The sequence below is a fragment of the Artemia sp. Qi Xiang Cuo genome, chromosome 11 (assembly GCF_049724085.1).
Source record: "Artemia sp. Qi Xiang Cuo chromosome 11, ASM4972408v1, whole genome shotgun sequence".
In the NCBI taxonomy this organism is placed as follows: domain Eukaryota; kingdom Metazoa; phylum Arthropoda; class Branchiopoda; order Anostraca; family Artemiidae; genus Artemia; species Artemia sp. Qi Xiang Cuo.
This window is the reverse complement of record NC_142804.1, coordinates 13,312,827-13,332,671: the sequence shown is the minus strand read 5'-3', so window position 1 is coordinate 13,332,671 and position 19,845 is coordinate 13,312,827. Positions and strand designations below refer to the sequence as shown.

General features: G+C 35.4%; 1 protein-coding gene across 2 annotated transcripts in view; it reads right to left on the bottom strand.

Moving 5' to 3' along the window:
- Window positions 1-19,845, bottom strand: part of Vinc (vinculin) — a 137,281-nt gene that overhangs the window by 18,337 nt on the left and 99,099 nt on the right. Inside the window, exons 13-14 of one of the 2 annotated variants that reach the window (XM_089096309.1) lie at window positions 17,883-17,961; window positions 13,022-13,186 (exon numbers count right to left, since the gene is read on the bottom strand). In XM_089096309.1, coding sequence (XP_088952435.1) covers window positions 13,022-13,186; window positions 17,883-17,961 — 244 coding nt within the window. The remainder of the gene's footprint in view (window positions 1-13,021; window positions 13,187-17,882; window positions 17,962-19,845) is intronic. The other variant, XM_089096310.1, reaches the window with a different exon arrangement.

The following is a 19,845-nucleotide window of genomic DNA, read 5'->3' as shown; positions in this document are numbered from 1 at the left end:
CAACGCCATCCTTCAATGCCATAAAGAGAGTTGATGAACTTGATTTCCCAGTAATTCATTTCTCAACTTATCTTTTTTGGAGCATCAAAGTCAGTCCGACCCAACCCTCTTGCGACATAAACAGCAAGTATTTTTCGCTCCAAGTACCTTCGTCCCTCTACCTGAATTATCATTCTGTACAAGTTCTGCATAACACATATTTTTCAATATGGATGTAGGCTTGTTACGTTTAACTGCTGCGTTTAGGATGAACTGGTACGTTTAAAGGCACGGTTTGATGTGGTATCAAAGACTGTTCTTTGCATGTATATCCACATACGTCCTCCTAAGGAGCGTTCTATCCTTGCCATGCCACTGTTCGTCATTTGGGACAAGACAAATATATAAGCCCACAGTTCACCTCGATTACATGAAAAACGAAATAACTAGGTAAGAGCAAGAGAAGAAAGCTTCGTCTGATGCCAGAAATTCATTCTCTGGACCGACATCCTGACTTCTTCACCTGATCCAAGGTTTAATATAACAATAAAACCCAAATGAAAAAGCTCCATAGAGGATTAGTGGCATCCTGGATATATTATATGCCCGGTGTTACAAATATTAAAATATATTATATAATATACCCTATATATTATGCTAAAAATATAAAACATATGCTAAAAATATATATTATGTTTTTTAATATATTTTATATTTAAAATATATTATATTATATATATATTATATACATGGTGCTACGAATATTAAAAAACAGCATTATGGTTGTCCTCGCTGCGTCTCCAACGAAAAAATAGTCCAACAAGAAAGAAAGAAAACATATTTATTGACAAAAGAGAAACAAAGTCTAAGCTGCTTCCCCTCGCTTTCTAATTCCCTAAATGCTACTGAACAATCGAAGTTAGATCCGCTGAAGTATTAAAATCTCTCCCATTCCAAATGTTTATATTTTTGACCTATCTTAGAAACACTTGTCTTGTAGTTGTATTATCTTAATTCTGTCATTCCAAATGCAGGAGTATTAATAGAAAAATAAATAGAGGCAGGTACCTCAAAAACTATGAAAAAGAAATATTTTTCTGGCAGAATTTGAAAAACAATATTTTTGTGAAATAGATTCGCCATGAAAAGGGCATAATTTTAGCAAAACTGTTCTCATAGTTTAAGGACAGGAAGAAATAAAATCAACAAAATATTAGATTATAAGGCAAATTTTGAAATAAATGAGTTTTTTGTTTGTAAAAAAAACACTAGTGTTATCCTAGTTACAATAAGTCTTAAAACTAATGTTTCCAAGGTTAACTCATATATTAACTCTATATTTTTCCATAAATGTTCTAGCTTTGTTGCCGGGTGCTACAAGGCATTCAACAAAATGCAGCATATTCTTTTTTCTAGGTGTAAAATTTCTGGCTGCTTCTAATCTTATTTTGCGAAATTTTTCACATTTAATTCGTAAAACTTAACGTATTATTTGTTGCTGTATTTTTCTCATCATTTTCTTTTCTTGTCACCTTTTTCTTTTCAACTCAGTGTTGCAATGACAGTGGCAACGCGTAATTCTTAGTCAAAATGTCTATGGCTGTTACACTTCTTTTGGTTGGGAGCAGGTTTTTTTAGCTTAAGATTGAATAGTACGCATTAAAGTGCACAGAAAAAATAAAATAACTGTCATTGGTGATAACGAAAAACAATTAATTTATGAAATTTGTTGCTTTATCTCTCTATTATTATTTTTCATCACGGAGGAATATAGCAGAAACATTTTGATGCTCCAACAAGGGAAGGGGGGGAATAATCAAGGCTAAATCAAACGAACATTTCGAAGCAACACAGCGGTCTGTCTCAAACTCCATTACCCCAAATTCTAAGCTTATATCATTTGTTCCCGGCAACGTAATCTACTCATCCAAAGCAGCTCTTCAAAAAGCTTTTGATTTGATTAACCACAATTTACTCATAGATAAACTTATAAATGAATTCCACATTGAAACTTTCCTTGTTAAGCTCGTTGCCTCTTTTCTTTCTAATAGATCTCAAGCAGTTAAATATCTAAATTGTTTCTCGGATCATCTCCCCATATTTAATGGCATTCCTCAGGGAACTATTCTAGGCCCTCTCCTTTTTTCTCTTATGATTAACAGCCTTTCAACCCTTAATGAAAATAGGTGGAAATTTGTCGATGACTTGACAGTTTTAGAGATGTCATAAAAATATTTTTAACAACCCAATGGGCATACTGCAAGATATTACCAGGGAGGCCTCGTCCCTTGACATGACAGTTAACCCTTCTAAATCCGCAATAGTCTCAGAAAGTTTCCTTAAGTATCCCCTCCCCTTTTTCTTGCTCCCATTCCTCCTGAAACCTCCGTCACATCTCTTAAACTCCTTGGCCTTACAATTTATTCCAATTTGAAATGGGATGCCTATATAAATAATATCCTACGACAAGCAAACTCCTCGCTTTCCCTTCTTAAACCTTTAAACAAATTCAGTTGCCCTTACTCACATTTAATACAAGCACATATTTCTTTTGCTCGTCCCAAATTAGAGTATGCTTGTCCTGTGGGGCACCCTGGCCTCTCAAATGAAGCAACACAAAAAATTGAAAATGTCCAAAAGAGAGCTCTAAGAATTATTTTTAAAGAGGGCAAGATACCATATTTGCATTTGTTAAATATTTCAAACCTAGAACCCTCGAGAGACGAAGAAATAATTTGTGCCTCCGTTTTGGTAACTTGGCACTTTTGAACCCCCGTACTGCGAACCTTTTCCCTGAATACCATGTACCTGATAGAAATCGTCCTCCCCGAACTGTGTCCCAGCCTATCCCCACCTTATCTCCCATTCTTTGTACTACCTTGCGGTATAAGAAATCTTTTATCCCTTTTTTTACTGATATAAATAATAGTGGTTAATTTGTACATAAATTTTGTCTTTTCTCTTATTCAATAAAAGAAACAGCTCGTGTTTCTTTATACTCTTTTTTTTTTTCCTATCTCCTTTTTATGTTGTTTTTTTAAACATTTGTTAATGTGTATATTATTTATTTTTTCAGTTTTTATCTTTTTAACTAGTTGCCATTTTGCAGTTTTTAATATAAGTGACAAAGGAATCATATAGCATTCCGATATTTAATTTTTTTTTTTTTTTTTTTTTTTTGGCATTGGTTGCCAATTTTTTAGTTGTTGTGCTTTTGTTATGATTTTCTTGCTTGTTTGTTTTTTTATGGACTTCGAAATTCGAATTCGGCCCTTCAGGGCTTGTGATAGTAATTTCTCGAAATAAATATCTCTCTCTCAAATATCTCTCTCTCACAAAAACTTTTTTAAAGGAAAACATGGGATGGTTAAGATCTGCAGTACTTGCAATTAGATATCATGCCAAAGGTTTTGAGAATGATTTTGTTTCGTAAATAATTTCTGTAGATCCTTTCAAACGAATTTAGAAATTACCCCTCGCCTCTTCTAAAGAAGACTTGATTATTACATGAAACTTTCAAAGGTATTCCCTCCTCCAAATTTTATAGTAAAATTTACTTATTGAGAGCTTAGTAACAAGTTCCACTTGTTATATCAACTCTGGTAAGGATACAGTTGTATCTGTCCTTGGAGAGAAGGCGAAATTTATACTACTCGCTTTAAGATTTATTTATTCATTTATTACTTGTTATATTATTACTTGTTGTATGTTTTTTTTTTGCTATGATTGTTTATTTAATTTATGCTCGTTTTGGGTTTCATTTACTCTTTAATAGTAATTTCTGGTAATTTTGAATTTGAATTTTAACAGGTATTTTTATTTGCTAATCTTAAGTTTAAAATGGCCTTTACTTTTCTTTGAAAAACTTCTTTTTCGGAAAGTTTTTTTTTTAAATAATTTTTGTTCGTTTCTGATTGCAAAAACTTTCAAGTTTTTCAAAATTCTTTTTTTCAACATCAAATGTTCATCAAAGTATCAAAACTAGTATCAAAGTAAAAAAAAAAAATGACAAAGTAAAGAAAGCATGAAAGTAAGCAAGGTATCAAAGTGACAATAAGCAACTTGCACAACTTACAGCCCTTGTACCGTAAATCGAAGTTGCCACGTAAATCACAAAATCCAAGTATTGAAGTAAACAAAGTATCAAAGTAACAATAAGCAAGTTCTATAGCTCAGAGCCATTTCCCCAGGGTTGGGAGCGGGGTGTCCAACCCTTGAAGCATAGTTATTTGGCCTTTGAACTTTTTTGAACAAAATGGCAATTTCAAAATTTTGACCGGATGCCCTTTGAAAAAGTGGGGCGTGGGCTAGTTGTCCATTGATCACTTTTAACTCTTAAAAAGAACTAGAAGTTTCAATTTCCGATCAAATGAGCCCCCTCCAATGTTAATACGACCATCCCTTCCACAGAAACCTTATATTCTAATAATTGGTAACTTACAGAAGTTAATATCCTTGCCCCGGGGGCTTTGGAGGATTTCTCAACTCCTCAGTTATAGTAATTTGAATTTTGGACTATTTTAAACAAAATGGTTATTTTTCTTCTCTGATTTTTTTTTACTTTAATCCCACCTCATCTCCACTCAGTGGTACCAACATCTTTAAAATCCCAAACGAAAAGCTATATCTATGTACTATCTAAACTTAAAAAACAAACAACTTAAAATCTTTACCTTATCAATTATTTCTTAAGTTTGGGTAGTTAAAAGCTTAACAGATCGAATTTTGAGGCATTCAGCAACGGCTTACCATTATCAAACATCTGTCCAGCCGTGTTTCACGGTGCCCTTCCGTCATAGGGCAACCATAAAATTAAAATAAATTCTACAAAAACGGCTTTTCAATCACTTTGAGCGGATCCCGGTGGAGCAAGAATTTGTTTAGCTGTGTTTGCTGCAAGGCGGTTTTATGCCACAATGATTTGTTAGGAGTAGTAGCTTTGACTTAGCTCCAGGGTCCGGGGACAGGCCCTGTAAGTTATACCCTGGGGGAATATATGGTTCTTATAGAAGGGATGCTCGTATAAACTTTAGAGAGGGCTCATTTGATTGAAAATTGAAAGTTCTAGATCACTTTCAAAGAGTCAAAAGAGATCGAAGGGCAATTAGCCCCCCCCCATGCCCTTTTTTCCCCAAATCCATAAAATAAAAATTTTGAGATAGTTAAAAATAGTTAATAAATCAGACAATAAAAACTCCAAAGTTGACACAAACCCGTAGAGCCCTGGGGCAAATGTTTAAAGTTATGCCCCGGGACATATAAGGTGTCATGTCGTATGTTGGAACCCATGGTCCCAGTTTGTTCAGATAAATGTCCCTCCCAGATTCCTTTCTTTTGGCCCCTTAATTATTTTCCTTCCCCGAGTAATAACTGATAATTTTCCTTTTATTTTGTGACGCCATTTTGGGTCTTTTTAATTGCGTAGTCGCTTAATAGACCACGAGGTAAGAAATTGCGCAGTTAGGGAGGTTGACCAGTAAATTAGTAAGTCCTAGGATTGGCTGGAAGATTTCATTTACCACCCCGTAACCCATGTCGCAGACGCGGCTAGCGGAGCGGGCTGGGAGAAAGAGTCCTTTTTAAAAATCAGTTTTTATACAGCGTGAAGACTTTTTCTTATACTATGTTCTCTTTTAACTTTTCAGCTTAGGTCGAGTCTAAAGAGATAGTTAGAAATCTTATTGGTAAACCTTGGCTTTTAAAGATGTCCCTAGACCATCCGATCACGCTAGTATATACGGAACTGTTGGACTAACCGCGGAAATCCCACTATTTTGGGCCGACGAGGGATCTCCCCCTCCAGCAAGTGGCATAGCAACTCTTTGCGCCATTTTTGCCTTTAAAAGTGGTGACCCCCGTACCCACACATCCAATAAGTGGTGCCAGCGGTACCCGAACGTTAAACCTCCAATAAGTGGTGGCAGCAAGAAAAAGAGCTATCAACAACACTGGTAGTAAAAGAATTCTGCGTTTTCGAAGAGACGGGTTAATTTGGCCTAAAAAGTAGCCTATTGTGGTAACATATAAAAAGAAAAAAATATGCAATTAATTAATAGAATTATGAAGGTCTATAATGGGCTGTGTGCCTTGTTAGACAAAAAAAAAAGAATAACGTGAAATTAATGAGTTGAGTTTACAGTGGGGGAATCTCCGTATTTAAAAGTACTACAGTGTTTAAGGACAGATAAGAAAACGTTGAAAGTTGGGTTATTATTTGAGTGAATTGGCGGACATTGATATAATCTTCAGTGACGAAGGTTATAAGAGTATTGAGGACGGCAAATTAGGAGAATTTGTCAGTTTGAGCGCATATTGGACAAGGAAGGTGGGAGGCACCTGTCCTATTGAGTAATCTGGCCAGGAGGAGATTATATTTGGAATACGAGTATCCAGGGAGGATACGTGATTGGTTTTACAGGGTAGTTCCCCTGTTTGAGTTTAGTCCAGCTAATTCAATAGAGGAATATTCGCGCGGTTTTTCTGATTATTTTCTTATCCAACCCCTGTTAATTCGTTTTTCCGAGATATATTTCACTCGCGTAAAACTGCTTATTGTGAAAGAAGTCGTTATTCCCTAATGAAGTCTAGACATTCTGGTTATTTGAAAAATTGTTGAACTTGCTAAGATTGACTAATTGAATAAGCGATAATATAATCAGAAAGAAGTATACGCGGTAAAATGAAAGGGTACGAAAAAAACAAGGAAGAAATAATATGTGAAAAAACAAGACGAACTCATCCCTCAGAGGCTGTGTCAAATGAAGGGGAGTTGCGGGATAGAGATAGTACAGATATGGAACAAATGAATTCAGAAAATGAATTAAGAAGAAATAATGACAGACGGAATCAAAGTAGTCCGAGTAGAAGGAGTAGTGTTAAATCGAGATCCAGCAGGGGCTCGCGAAAAAGTACTCAAATAGATATGACACAACAAATATTAAATTTCATGAATTAAGAAAGAATAGCTAGAGAAAAAAAGGAAGAGGCTAATAGAATAGCCAGAGAACGAAAACAGGATAATGATAAAATAGCTAGAGAGAAAGAAGAAAGATATCACAAAGAGCTTAAAAGAACCATGATAGGCCTAATAGAAGCCCGCTGGGGAATTCCAGAAAGTGAAATTTTATCACAACTAACTTCTAGGATGTCAGATAGCCATGATAGTTTATCTAAGAATCAATTACTAGAAAAAGAAAATTACCAGACATTAAACACTTTTACGGGAAAATATGCCACTTCGTAGACAAGGAGGGGAGGTGTACCGGCCCATAAAGCAAATTGGGAGGCTGTGCCACCCTGTCGAAAAAACGAAATACTTGATACTCGGGTTCAAAATATTGATAATCCACAAACATGGGATGCGGAAGTAAAAAGACCGCAAAATATTGAAAAAAAGACGCGCGAGAATTATTTTTCGGGAAAATTTCCAGAAAATGGAAAACTTGAAAACACTTTTAATGAATATGAGATGCTAACAAGTACAGGCCAAAATGAAACACTGATTGTACCAAAGAAAAATAAGACGAAATTTATTGTACGTGCTTTTCCTTGGAAAGTTCGAGAAATTTTAGTAGAATATGAAAAATCAAATGTCGGAATTCAATTCCCATTTGATGACAAAATATTTGTTTCTGCGGTAAGAATAAAGAAGACTAAAAGAGAGAGAAAAGATATTAAACGGAGATACAATGAAGAAATGCAGTCAAAGATGGTGGACACTGGAGTCCAAATCAGATTTAACGATAATTTATTATTTTGCGCGAATGACAAAACTGAGAAAAGTATAGATGAAAAGAGAAGTGTAGAAAAAAGACAAACTTTGGAGATTCAGTATGCTGTGGAGAAAAATAAAAAATTATCTGGGCTGTGCCTAGCTAAAATAAATAATAGAGGGGACAAAGAGGTCCAAGACCCACAGGGAAAATTGCAAAATTACAATAAAACGGAAAAACTTAGGAGGGAGGAGAAGACCCATGACATAGAATTGACTTGTCAACAACGAGTTACGAAAAGATTGGGAGATACTGAATTTTAGGTTGGATCGAAGAAATTTGGGAAGGAATCTGATATTGGTCTGATCAACTCAAAAGAGGGTTTGTTCCTTTTTGAGGGGGAGGAATCCCTTGGGGAAGATCCCCAGCGGGAAGACGTGAAAGATTGCCCTTTTCCTCGATGCACAACTGGCGGACAAGTTGTGATCCCGTTACTGAAGCCTTGTCTTTCCAGTCTTCAATATTATCTTCATCCCTCATCGCCGAGCATTATTCATTCAATTATTTTAGGGGACAAGACCCAGAAAAAAGCAATTCAAGGTTCGCTCAAATTCTTACTTCATTTTCCTGAACTCCTGTCGTTTTCAAAGGCCTGTGTATTTACGGCCTTAGACTATTTGAAATTATGCCAAGCGGCAGTTTACTTTGTGATTGAGATGTGGGGTTGTTTCCACAGATGGAAATTAAGAGGCTAGTGCAGCCAAATTTTCACGATGGCTGGCATCATCGAAAGTGTCAGGAACTGATTCTCTGCTCCTCTCAAATGTAAATTCGTGAGAGCAAGAAAATTTTTGTTTTTGTTTGTGCTGTGCACAATGAATTTCTACGAATCTTGGGGACTTCAACTTTGAAAACCAAATGCGGATGTTAGACGATCTAGACCATGATGGTCCTACCGTAGAGACGTGTCGAGGATGACCGATCCAGAGCCAAGCGGTGGAAGCACAGGCATTGGTAGAAGAGAAGATAAACAAGTTTAGTGATTTTAAGTTTGGTGTTATTTATGTTATGTCTGAGTTTCCAGCCAATCCACCGGGGATGCGGGCCATTTATCTTAGGAGGGAGGTGTTGGAATCCTTGGTCCCAGTTTGTTCAGATAAATGTCCCTCCCAGATTCCTTTCTTTTGGACCCTTAATTATTTTCCTTCCCTGAGTAATAACTGTTAATTTTTCTTTTATTTTGTGACGCCATTTTGGGTCTTTTTAATTGCGTAGTCGCTTAATAGACCACGAGGTAAGAAATTGCGCAGTTAGGGAGGTTGACCAGTAAATTAGTAAGTCCTAGGATTGGCTGGAAGAATTCATTTACCACCCCGTACCCCATGTCGCATACACGGCTAGCGGAGCAGGCATGGGGAAAGAGTCCTTTTTAAAAATCAGTTTTTATACAGCGTGAGGTGAATACAGTAAGAATTTTTCTTATACTATGTTCTCTTTTAACTATTCAGCTTAGGTCGAGTCTAAAGAGATCGTTAGAAATCTTATTGGTAAACCTTGGCTTTTAAAGGTGGCCCTAGACCTTCCGATCACGCTAGTATATACGGAACCGTTGGAGTAACCGCGGAAATCCCACTATTTTGGGCCGACGAGGGATCTCCCCCTCCCGCAAGTGGCATAGCAACTCTTTGCGCCATTTTTGCCTTTAAAAGTGGTGACCCCCGTACCCACACATCCAATAAGTTGTGCCAGCGGTACCCGCATATAAACATCCAATATCGTATAAACTTCAGAAGTGGCTCATTTGATTTGAAATTGAAAGTTCTAGTTACCTTTTTATGAGTCAAAAGGTATCGAAGGGCGTCTAGCCCCCCCCCCCCCACACACCCTTTTTTCTCAAATGCATCCGATCAAAATTGTGAGATTAATAGTTTGTTTGAAGTAGTCCAACGATTAGATAACAAAACTTCGGGGTTAATATAACCCCCTCCCCCCAAGAGCCCGGCGGAAGGACTGTAAACTATGCTGCGGAGGTATGTATGGTTTTCATGGAAGAGGTGGTCGTATAAACTTTGGAGGGGGCTCAAATGACACACCCCATAGCATTAAATCCGACTCCATAATATCCTCTCATTTGCAGCGCAAATGGGAGAATAGCTCTATATAGCCTACTAATTGTGAGCGGTTATCTCTTATGTAAAGTTATTTTAGTTTTTTGTAATTAATTTTTTTTTGCAACTAAACTTTAGATTATAGAAAACTTATGGCAATAAAGGCAATTAGATGTCGTTGTTTTATTGTTTTTTTTAGTTGTGCACTAAGATTAGTGAAAACAGGGCCACCACGGGAAGGTTGGTCCACAGCCAGTCCCACCCATCCCCTACCATTAAACCTACCATTTGCAGCACAAATGGAAGGATAGCTCTATATACTGCTTGTGAATGATTATCTCTTGCGTAAAGTTATTTTAGCTTCTTGAATTAATTTTTTTCTCTTACTAAGTTTTAGACAATAAAAAACTAAAGGTCATAAAGGCAATAAGATTTCGATGTTTTATTGTTTTTTTAGCTGTGCAATATATTTTTTAGTTGGGGGCTATCTGCCCTCTGATCACTTCTGAATCTTAAAAAGTGAACTAGAACTTTCTTTTTCCAATCAAATGAGCCCTCTCTGAAGTTTTTACCAGCATCCCTTCCATAAGAACCATATATTCCCCCAGGCATAACTTATAACGCCTGCCCCCGGAACTTGGGGACTGTTTCAACACTGGAATTTAATTAAAATTAAATTCCATTCGTCATTTAATTTTCACTTTACTATGACAAGTCAAAGTTTACCTCTGTACCTCAAAGTTTTTTCAATGGACATCTCTTAGTAGAAACCCAATATGAAGATTGCAAAATGTAAACTTTGTTATGTATTAATTCAGTTTAACATATTTTTGTATCAGATTCGGTTAATGTTCAGGAGTTTATTTCCTATCAAACTAAATTTATTATTGACATTTGAAAGCCAAGTCTATAAGACACATAATAAAGTTATTCTTAACTTTGTAGTGGGTATAGGGAGTAAATTTAGCAATTTTGATTTGAGTCAGGAGGGGGCGCTGTAATTGATTTTTCCCCGAGCACCACCAGCCCTAGGAACGGTTCTGGTTAGAAAATAAATAAATAAATTAGCCAACTGGGTAATATGCCCTTGTATATAGGTCATATACTCCATAAATACATCTTTGTACCATCACTATGTCTGTGAATGATGCATCTTAAGCCTATCCCCATACAAAGGCACATTCAGTTTTAAAGTTACTTAATGAATTATAGTTTTTTCTCGATATTATTGGAAGGCAACTGGTAATGACACCACTGATGACTGTTCAGAATAGGAAAGCTTCACAGCGTCAATAATGTTTACGTGTATTAAAGGGGGGCCAAGAAGAAGAGTAGATCAACATTATTTGCGGTGATTTTTGTATTTTTAAAGTTATATTTCATTATTTGTTGTGCTTATGCAGCGGGAGTATCAAACTTAAACCACAATTATGGTTTAAACCACAATTAAGAATAATCCATTAAAGTCACGTGACGCTGGTGAAATATACAGAACAAATTTAGTTTAAATTAGCCATTATTTTATAATTAGGTTAAAAAAAATCAAGAGGACTTTTTCAACTACCACAATATTACAAAAAAATAAAGTTTCATTGCAGAAAAGGTTGTTCTTTGAATCTGTAATGATGGAGCCCTCTCAACTTATTACTAAAAATATCTTTCTTCAAAGTCTACACAACGAAAAAAGTTAATCTGCAACAAGACAATCCGTTTACCACAAGATTTAAAATACCAAATTATTACTTTTTCTCCTTTTAAGAAAACGATCAATACGAGAGAGGAAGAATAATAAATCCAAGACAGAACAGGTGAATGTTTCTAAACTGAAAACATTCGCTATTTCTAAAAAAAAAACAAAAAAAAAAAAAACAAGTAATAACACCCAGATGTAGCACTCGGTAAACTGCAGGTAGCATACCTCCTAAAAATACATGGTGAGCTAATCAATAGACAATGGCGTCAATTCACAAAAATCAGGGGGGAAGAATTTTTCAAAACCTAGGGGGGAGAGACAAATTCGTATTTTTCCAAGTGAGTACCAAAAAAGTGTTTTTTTCTCATGAAAATACCTCCAAAGAGCTATTTTAGAAATCTAGAAGGGGAGGGCACACAAATCTAGGTGCATATGCTCCACCCCCCCCCCCAATTGACACCATCGTCAATAGAGCTAGAGGAGACGTGTGAAAACTTGTAAGGCCTTGATTTTTACCCATCCTTACCAACTGAATTTCAGACCTAACAGCTCTCGTACTCCTCCACTAGTATTAATATTACTAAGTGAAACCCTCTTCGACCCTTTCTTTACTTTTGTTCAATTCCAAAATAAAAACAGAGAAAACAGCCTTTGCTCCATTTGTAAAAATGCAAATAATAGTCAAAATACCAAAAAACTGAGGCTCGATCTTCGACCTCTTTCTTTACTTTTGTTCAATTCCAAAATAAAAACAGAGAAAACAGCCTTTGCTCCATTTGTAAAAAAGCACATAATAGTCAAAATACCAAAAAACTGAGGATCGATCTTCGACCTCTTTCTTTACTTTTGTTCAATTCCAAAATAAAAACAGAGAAAACAGCCTTTGCTCCATTTGTAAAAATGCAAATAATAGTCAAAATAACAAAAAACTGAGGCTCGATCTTCGACCTCTTTCTTTACTTTTGTTCAATTCCAAAATAAAAACAGAGAAAACAGCCTTTGCTCCATTTGTAAAAAAGCACATAATAGTCAAAATACAAAAAAACTGAGGCTCGATCTTCGTCCTCTTTCTTTACTTTTGTTCAATTCCAAAATAAAAACAGAGAAAACAGCCTTTGCTCCATTTGTAAAAATGCAAATAATAGTCAAAATACCAAAAAACTGAAGCTCGATCTTGTGTATTATTGGATAATAAAATACCATTGGAACCAATCAAATTGGAACATCAACATGAGAACATTGGAATAAAATATAAGCATTGCAAATAAAGCATCAAACCAAGATTTCCCACAAAACAGCATAAATATGCCCCTTAAAGGTAGGAGTCACTCTTCCCGCCGCATGCGACATCCCTACCGGCAATTATATTACATGATACCAGTTTAACCCTTGCGATCGAGAACGCGTCCACTAGACATCAGTAGGTTTTTCCCGTCTGAAGTACATTTAAGGGGCATATGTTTTATATATATTTAAAATAATATTGGTATTAAGCCAATCACCATGCTTGCAACTATTGTTAGTTCTACCTTCTATTTGCTGGTAATTTGCGTACGTGTGATATTCCTTGTCAGGAGAGATTATTTGTCGAAGCATTGATTGTAAGTCGGCACCTGAACTACAAGTCCCATTGTTAGATCCAAGGATGCGACTTGTCGCGTTGTTACTTCCACCATGCTGAGATGATTGAAATGCTGACAGAACAATTAAAATAAGCTTAGAAGGTGGTAGTGCGTAAGCCACATATTATTTCTCTTCTTTTCTTTCTATTTCTTTTTTTTTATATTAAAATTTATATCTTCTTTAATCATTAAAAAAAATAATTTTAACCCTTGAAGAGGAATTGAAGGTTTTTTTTCGAATACACAGATTCAATACGAAACAAATTATTCACACAGATATCAAATCAATTTCTGAATCGATCTCGATGTCAAATCGATGTGCACTTTAGGGTTGACACTAAACTTACAAACCCAACTTTGTTGGTTTCTAAGCACATTTTCTAAACCTAACTATTAGATATCAAGAATAACAAAACGGCACATTGGCCATCAAATATTAAAGAATTTTAAAATAGTCATTTTACTTACAGAGAGTGCTTGAAAGTACCATTTTCAAACTTACAAAATGTATAGGAAACTGTTTATCTTTTTCTTATATTTTTGTGTATTCCGAATCTTTTGTTTTTATTTTGACGGGTAATAAAATATTATTATTATTATTATTATCTTGTCTCTGAGAAATTTAATGAGAACAAATGGGAAGTTTCAGGTCGTCTTTGAGAGAGAAAAAAAAAATAAAAAAACATCACTGAGTATTTACCTAGCCAAACCATGAAGTTAATTGAGAAATTTATTCAGATTTGCGGGCATCAAGCCATAGCTAATAGAAGAAAAGGCCAAGACAGGTAGTCCGGGTGAGAGGCAAATCTGGCATAAGCCCTTTTTAGGATTGTATAAAAATTAGGGTTTTCCCACCTAGTTTTGCATTTATTTTCTCTTTACGTTTTAAATAGCTTATGTTTGTGTATTAACATTACCCAAACAATTTATAAACAATAAAATAGGTTCAAACACTACTGAATATACCTAATTCATGAAAATTCATGTTGGGTCCAAATAAACTGAGAACATCAACTGAAATCCCGATTTTAATAAATTCATATTTAGTGCCTTTATTTTATATTTTTTCAGTTCTCCTGGGTGATGCTGCTCTCTCAATGGCACTAGTAGTTTTTATTGCCACTATACCCGTTTTAAAGCACCGGAAATTCGTTTCCTATCCGTTTCGCACATACTGTAGATCAGGGGCGTATCTAGGGGGGGGGACCCGAAAAAACCCAACCCCACGAATTTTTTTTGCAACTCATACAAATAAACAATTTTTTTCATGTTTTGTGAAGTTTTTTTAGTATCCATCTCCTCTCACCATTCGAAAAAAAAAAAATCCTCGACACGGCCCTGCTGTAGATAGAAGTAAAAACGAATAAATTAAAGTCTGAACATTTTCCAAAGTAAACTATTTGAACAAAATAACCAAAAAATAAAAACGCAAATTTGGGTCCCTTTCCTCAGTTGTCTTATGGATCAATTATTATTATTGTTTAATTATTGAAAATTACATAATAATTATTAATTAGTCAGTTTTTATGAGCTTCATTAATTTAGGGAGTGAGCTACTCAAACAAGCGAAATGGTGAAAAGTAGGTGCAAATGTAATGCTTGATACATTAAGAAAATTTCCCTGGTTTTGCTATACGATTTATTTTGCAGAAATCCTTGACAAAAGTAAAATGAATAAATGACTCAAACTTAAATCTTCACTGAAGGCATTTGGTTTTCTCCACAATGCGGAACTACGAGCAGTGAAAGTTGTTTTTCGAAATATAGTTGAATGTTTCGCTCTATGAGTCCTTAGAAATTCTCTGAAAGTCTTAGAAATTTGTTTCCCGAAAGGAATTTCGAAATTATAACTCCGAAAGAAAATTCCTTTCTCTCTAGAAAGGAACGCAGTGAAGGTTGTATCCAGAAACATAGTCGAAGTTATTGCTCTATGATTCCTTAAAAAGACTCGAGTGCCAAAAGGAATTTTGGGAAAGGAAATTCTTTTTCCTCTAGAAAGCAAAGCAGTGAAAGCTGTCTCTCGAAACATATTTAAAGTTTTTGCTCTATGATTCCTTAAAAAGACTCGAGTGCCAAAAGGAATTTTGGGAAAGGAAATTCTTTTTCCTCTAGAAAGCAAAGCAGTGAAAGCTGTCTCTCGAAACATATTTAAAGTTTTTGCTCTATGATTCCTTAAAAAGACTCGAGTGCCAAAAGGAATTTTGGGAAAGGAAATTCTTTTTCCTCTAGAAAGCAAAGCAGTGAAAGCTGTCTCTCGAAACATATTTAAAGTTTTTGCTCTATGATTACTTAAAAAGACTCGAGTGCCAAAAGGAATTTTGGGAAAGGAAATTCTTTTTCCTCTAGAAAGCAAAGCAGTGAAAGCTGTTTCTCGAAACATATTTAAAGTTTTTGCTCTATGATTCCTTAAAAAGACTCGAGTGCCAAAAGGAATTTTGGGAAAGGAAATTCTTTTTCCTCTAGAAAGCAAAGCAGTGAAAGCTGTCTCTCGAAACATATTTAAAGTTTTTGCTCTATGATTCATTAAAAAGACTCGAGTGCCAAAAGGAATTTTGGGAAAGGAAATTCTTTTTCCTCTAGAAAGCAAAGCAGTGAAAGCTGTCTCTCGAAACATATTTAAAGTTTTTGCTCTATGATTCCTTAAAAAGACTCGAGTGCCAAAAGGAATTTTGGGAAAGGAAATTCGTTTTCCTCTAGAAAGCAAAGCAGTGAAAGCTGTCTCTCGAAACATATTTAAAGTTTTTGCTCTATGATTCCTTAAAAAGACTCGAGTGCCAAAAGGAATTTTGGGAAAGGAAATTCTTTTTCCTCTAGAAAGCAAAGCAGTGAAAGCTGTCTCTCGAAACATATTTAAAGTTTTTGCTCTATGATTCGTTAAAAAGACTCGAGTGCCAAAAGGAATTTTGGGAAAGGAAATTCTTTTTCCTCTAGAAAGCAAAGCAGTGAAAGCTGTTTCTCGAAACATATTTAAAGTTTTTGCTCTATGATTCCTTAGATATATCCACTAAAAATTTTCTGAGGGGTTACTAGTGTCTCCTTAACGCCTATTATGGTATTATGCAATGAGGATCTATTTACGAAAACTGAATATTTAAGGAGTAAAAAGTACTAATTCATTTTATTACGTAAAGATGTTTACAGCTTGAAATCACTTTCAGCTTCATATATTTTCGCCCTCAACCTCAATAGCTTCATTTTGTTTAGTTATTAAAAGTTTAAAAGATAGATGCATCAATGTAGCAATAAAGGGCATCTTATAATGATAGGACCCAAAAACCTTCAGTACTGTACCCAAAATGAAGGGGCCACTAGCGGCTGCTTAGCGCCTACAATGGTATTATGCATTATATATGTACCATATGTATATACTTATCAGTGAGATGGTTTTAGAGGGGACGGGGGCACTTGCTCTGGGTGCAGAAATTTTAGGGGTGCAAAATTTCAAATAAATAACCTAACGGGTATTTTGTAATTTTTGAAACTTTATTTTTATTAAAATAAAGTAGAGGACGCAGTTGGCAGCAAATATAAGCAAATTGAATTCAACATTCTCATTTTTCCCGCATCTTCATCGCCATTTCTTGAAAATAAAAATTAAGTACCAATGAACGTAAAATCTTGCGATGATTTAAATCCCATTAAGTTCCCATTAAGATCCCATTAAGTTGTTCCACGAACTCCAAGATATGAAGAAACTACTTTAACATAGACACATTTCCTCATAGATGTGTAAGAATTAACTGCGCAATGCGAAGATGAAGGGGACTCGCAAACCTAAGCGTATAAAATATTATTCGCGATTGCAGTGTAGGTGGCCAGTAATGAGAGGTCGTCTACCTTAGACCTTAGATCCTCCAGAGCCATGAATATCGCATAGGGTGTCTACAAAACCTCGCCATACATTATAAAGCTGAGCTGCAGCCATGACGTCCTCCCACTCTGGTTTAAGAGACTTCTACCCTCTACTGAGATCCTGTTCATTCTGCTGTCCAAAGGTGTGTCATGGACGACCTTTTTTGTGCCTCGTTTCAGAGAAACACTTATAAAATGTACATAGGTGTCTATCCTCTGCCATACAAAGACGTGGTCAAGGTACGTCTATTATAGTGAGAATGAATCAAATATCACAAATTCAAATATTTAAACGCAGTTACAGGGCGGGAACGATATTTTAAAATTCCCTGGATTTAAGACGGGATGCATCTAGAGATAATATAACTATTTTACCATAAAATCGTGGCCCCCTCCCTTCCCCAAAATAAATTCTGTGTGTTCCAAATACAAATATCGAAGTTGCAGTTGGACCTTCTAAAATCAACATCAAACTCATAATTCTTGTTAAGACAGGTCTTTTGGAATACAGTTTTTAAAACAGTCATAAAAACTAAAGATGCTAAACAAAATGTAAAAAAAAATAAAATAGAAAACGTAAAAAATGTAAAATATTTCTTTTAAAATTAGCGTAATTTGGTTAATGTTTTTTTTATTTGGTTTGTCGGATAGAAAACAGTTCTACATCGACAAAAGTTATATACACAAAATTGATACTTCTAGTATTGAAAAATAAGCACAAAACTGCGGAGAATATGCAAAATATACAATATTCTGAAGCAAAAGTATATGTATATATATACCATCACTCTTGTTAGATGCATGATGGATGTTAACCTATTCACATATTGCAATACTTTTCCCATTTTTCTAGCATCTATTCAGGCAATAAAACTATGGTCTAAACCACTTTAAAAGAGAACCAAAAGATTATTACCTTGACCGTACCGATCGAACCCATTGATGGTGTCATCCATTGTTACACCTCGTCTTACTTGACCAACTGATTCAATTAGCTAAAAATGAAGGCGAGTTATTGAGAAATTAAAACTTACATAAAGAAACATATTTAAAAGGGTTTTTAAAAATTGAAAGGGTTATAAAGGGCTTTTATTGCAAAAATTTAAAAGGGGATGCCAAAATGAAAGCAAATTAGCTAGAGATAAAAATTTGAAATATAGGAAAAGGATTGTAATACTAAGTGAAAAAAGCCCAGAAAAAAATTATGTCCTTAGGGGGTTAACAACACAAATCCAGGTCAGGATAGTGAAAAAAGCTTAAGCCTTACATAATTGTTCGTGGGTTGAAAACTAATTTTGAGAATTAGAGTTGATCAGTGGCGTCAATTCACCAAAATTAGGGAGTGTATATGTCAAAATCTAGGGGGATGCAGGGGTAAATTTGTTGTTAGGGAGAGCGGAATTACGTAATTCTTTTAAATTTTTCTACTACAATGGATATCAACATAACCTCTGATAAGACCGATGCATTTCTCTAGGCGGTGTTTCCATCCTTTCAGACAATTGTTGAAGAAAATCTAGAAATCCCTATATGAGCTATGTTTTTGTTGCGTGTTTTGCTTCATCGATGCCATTAAAATAGATGACTTTCAACTCTTCTTAAGAGTTTTGGGAATAAACAAATTTCAGACGGAGCTAGGTTTGGGCTGGGTGTGGCAGTAATTTCCACGGAAATCCTCTCAGAACTTTTTTTGCAACGGATGAAAAATGCGCTGGGACGTAATCATGATGGAAGAAGATTCCACGATGGAGTTTTCCCAGACGCTTTTCAGGCGATTTGGCTCTATTTCCTTGAAATTCATACATAATAGGCTGCTGTGACAGTTTTCGACCTTTTCAAACTCTACAAGTACAACTTGTTCAGAGTTCTACTAAACAGTAGGCGCTACCTTTTCGATAGAAATGCCGGATATTTTTTAATTGTCCATCAGTTTTTACCAGATTTTTTTTTTTCATTGAAAATACTAAACAAAAATTTTCCAGCGAAAATACCAAAAAAATAAATTTTTCAAAATCTAGGAAGGGAGGGGGACTTTACCCCAACCCCACTTGATGACATTGTTGTCAATCTTGCAAGAGAATCATAGCCTGTAATACACTATCCCCCTTCCTACTATATATTCTTTTTTTAATGCTCCTCTCCCCCTTTAAGACTTAATCCCCCTTTCTCCTTAGACCATGCCCACTCTATTCCTCCTCTTATCCATCACGACCCGATTACCGGCAAATCGATCGAATTTAGTATCACCCTACCTCAGCTGATGACGTAAAATACAGATCTGGGCAGTGAAAGAAGCTTATTTTTTATATACGTGTTAGTGGGTCGAAGATTGATTGTTTGATTAAATGAAAATTACAGCCTGTAATAAACTATGACTAATACCTTTGTCTTGCCATATTTATCAGTATTTATGAAAAGTGGGAAAAAAATTTTTAACACCATGAAATATGTGGAAACTATTCAAAAAGTGATTTGGTGTTTCTTTCCAGTGATTATTTTTGGGCATTAATCCTCATCAGATTTTTCTGATTTGGTAGTAATAGATTGGGTAGTTAGGGTAGATTTGGGGGTAGGTTTAAACCCCCCCCTGGGCACAACCCTAGACTGAAGGCAGATAAAGGGGACACAATAGGCAGGATTTGCAGAAGGGGAGATGCATGTTCGGAGGAATACGGCAAAGTACGTTCGGTACGTTAACACAGTCAATAGCCCTTTGGATAGAACCATAAAATCTATTCACAAAGCATATTTGGAGCAAAACCATAAAAGACCTATAAAAACACCACACAAATTCTGATTTGATTCACATCAGATTTTGATTAAACGCTAACATAGATAAAAAAAAACGTAAATACTGGATCTGGCCAAATTAGTTCAAA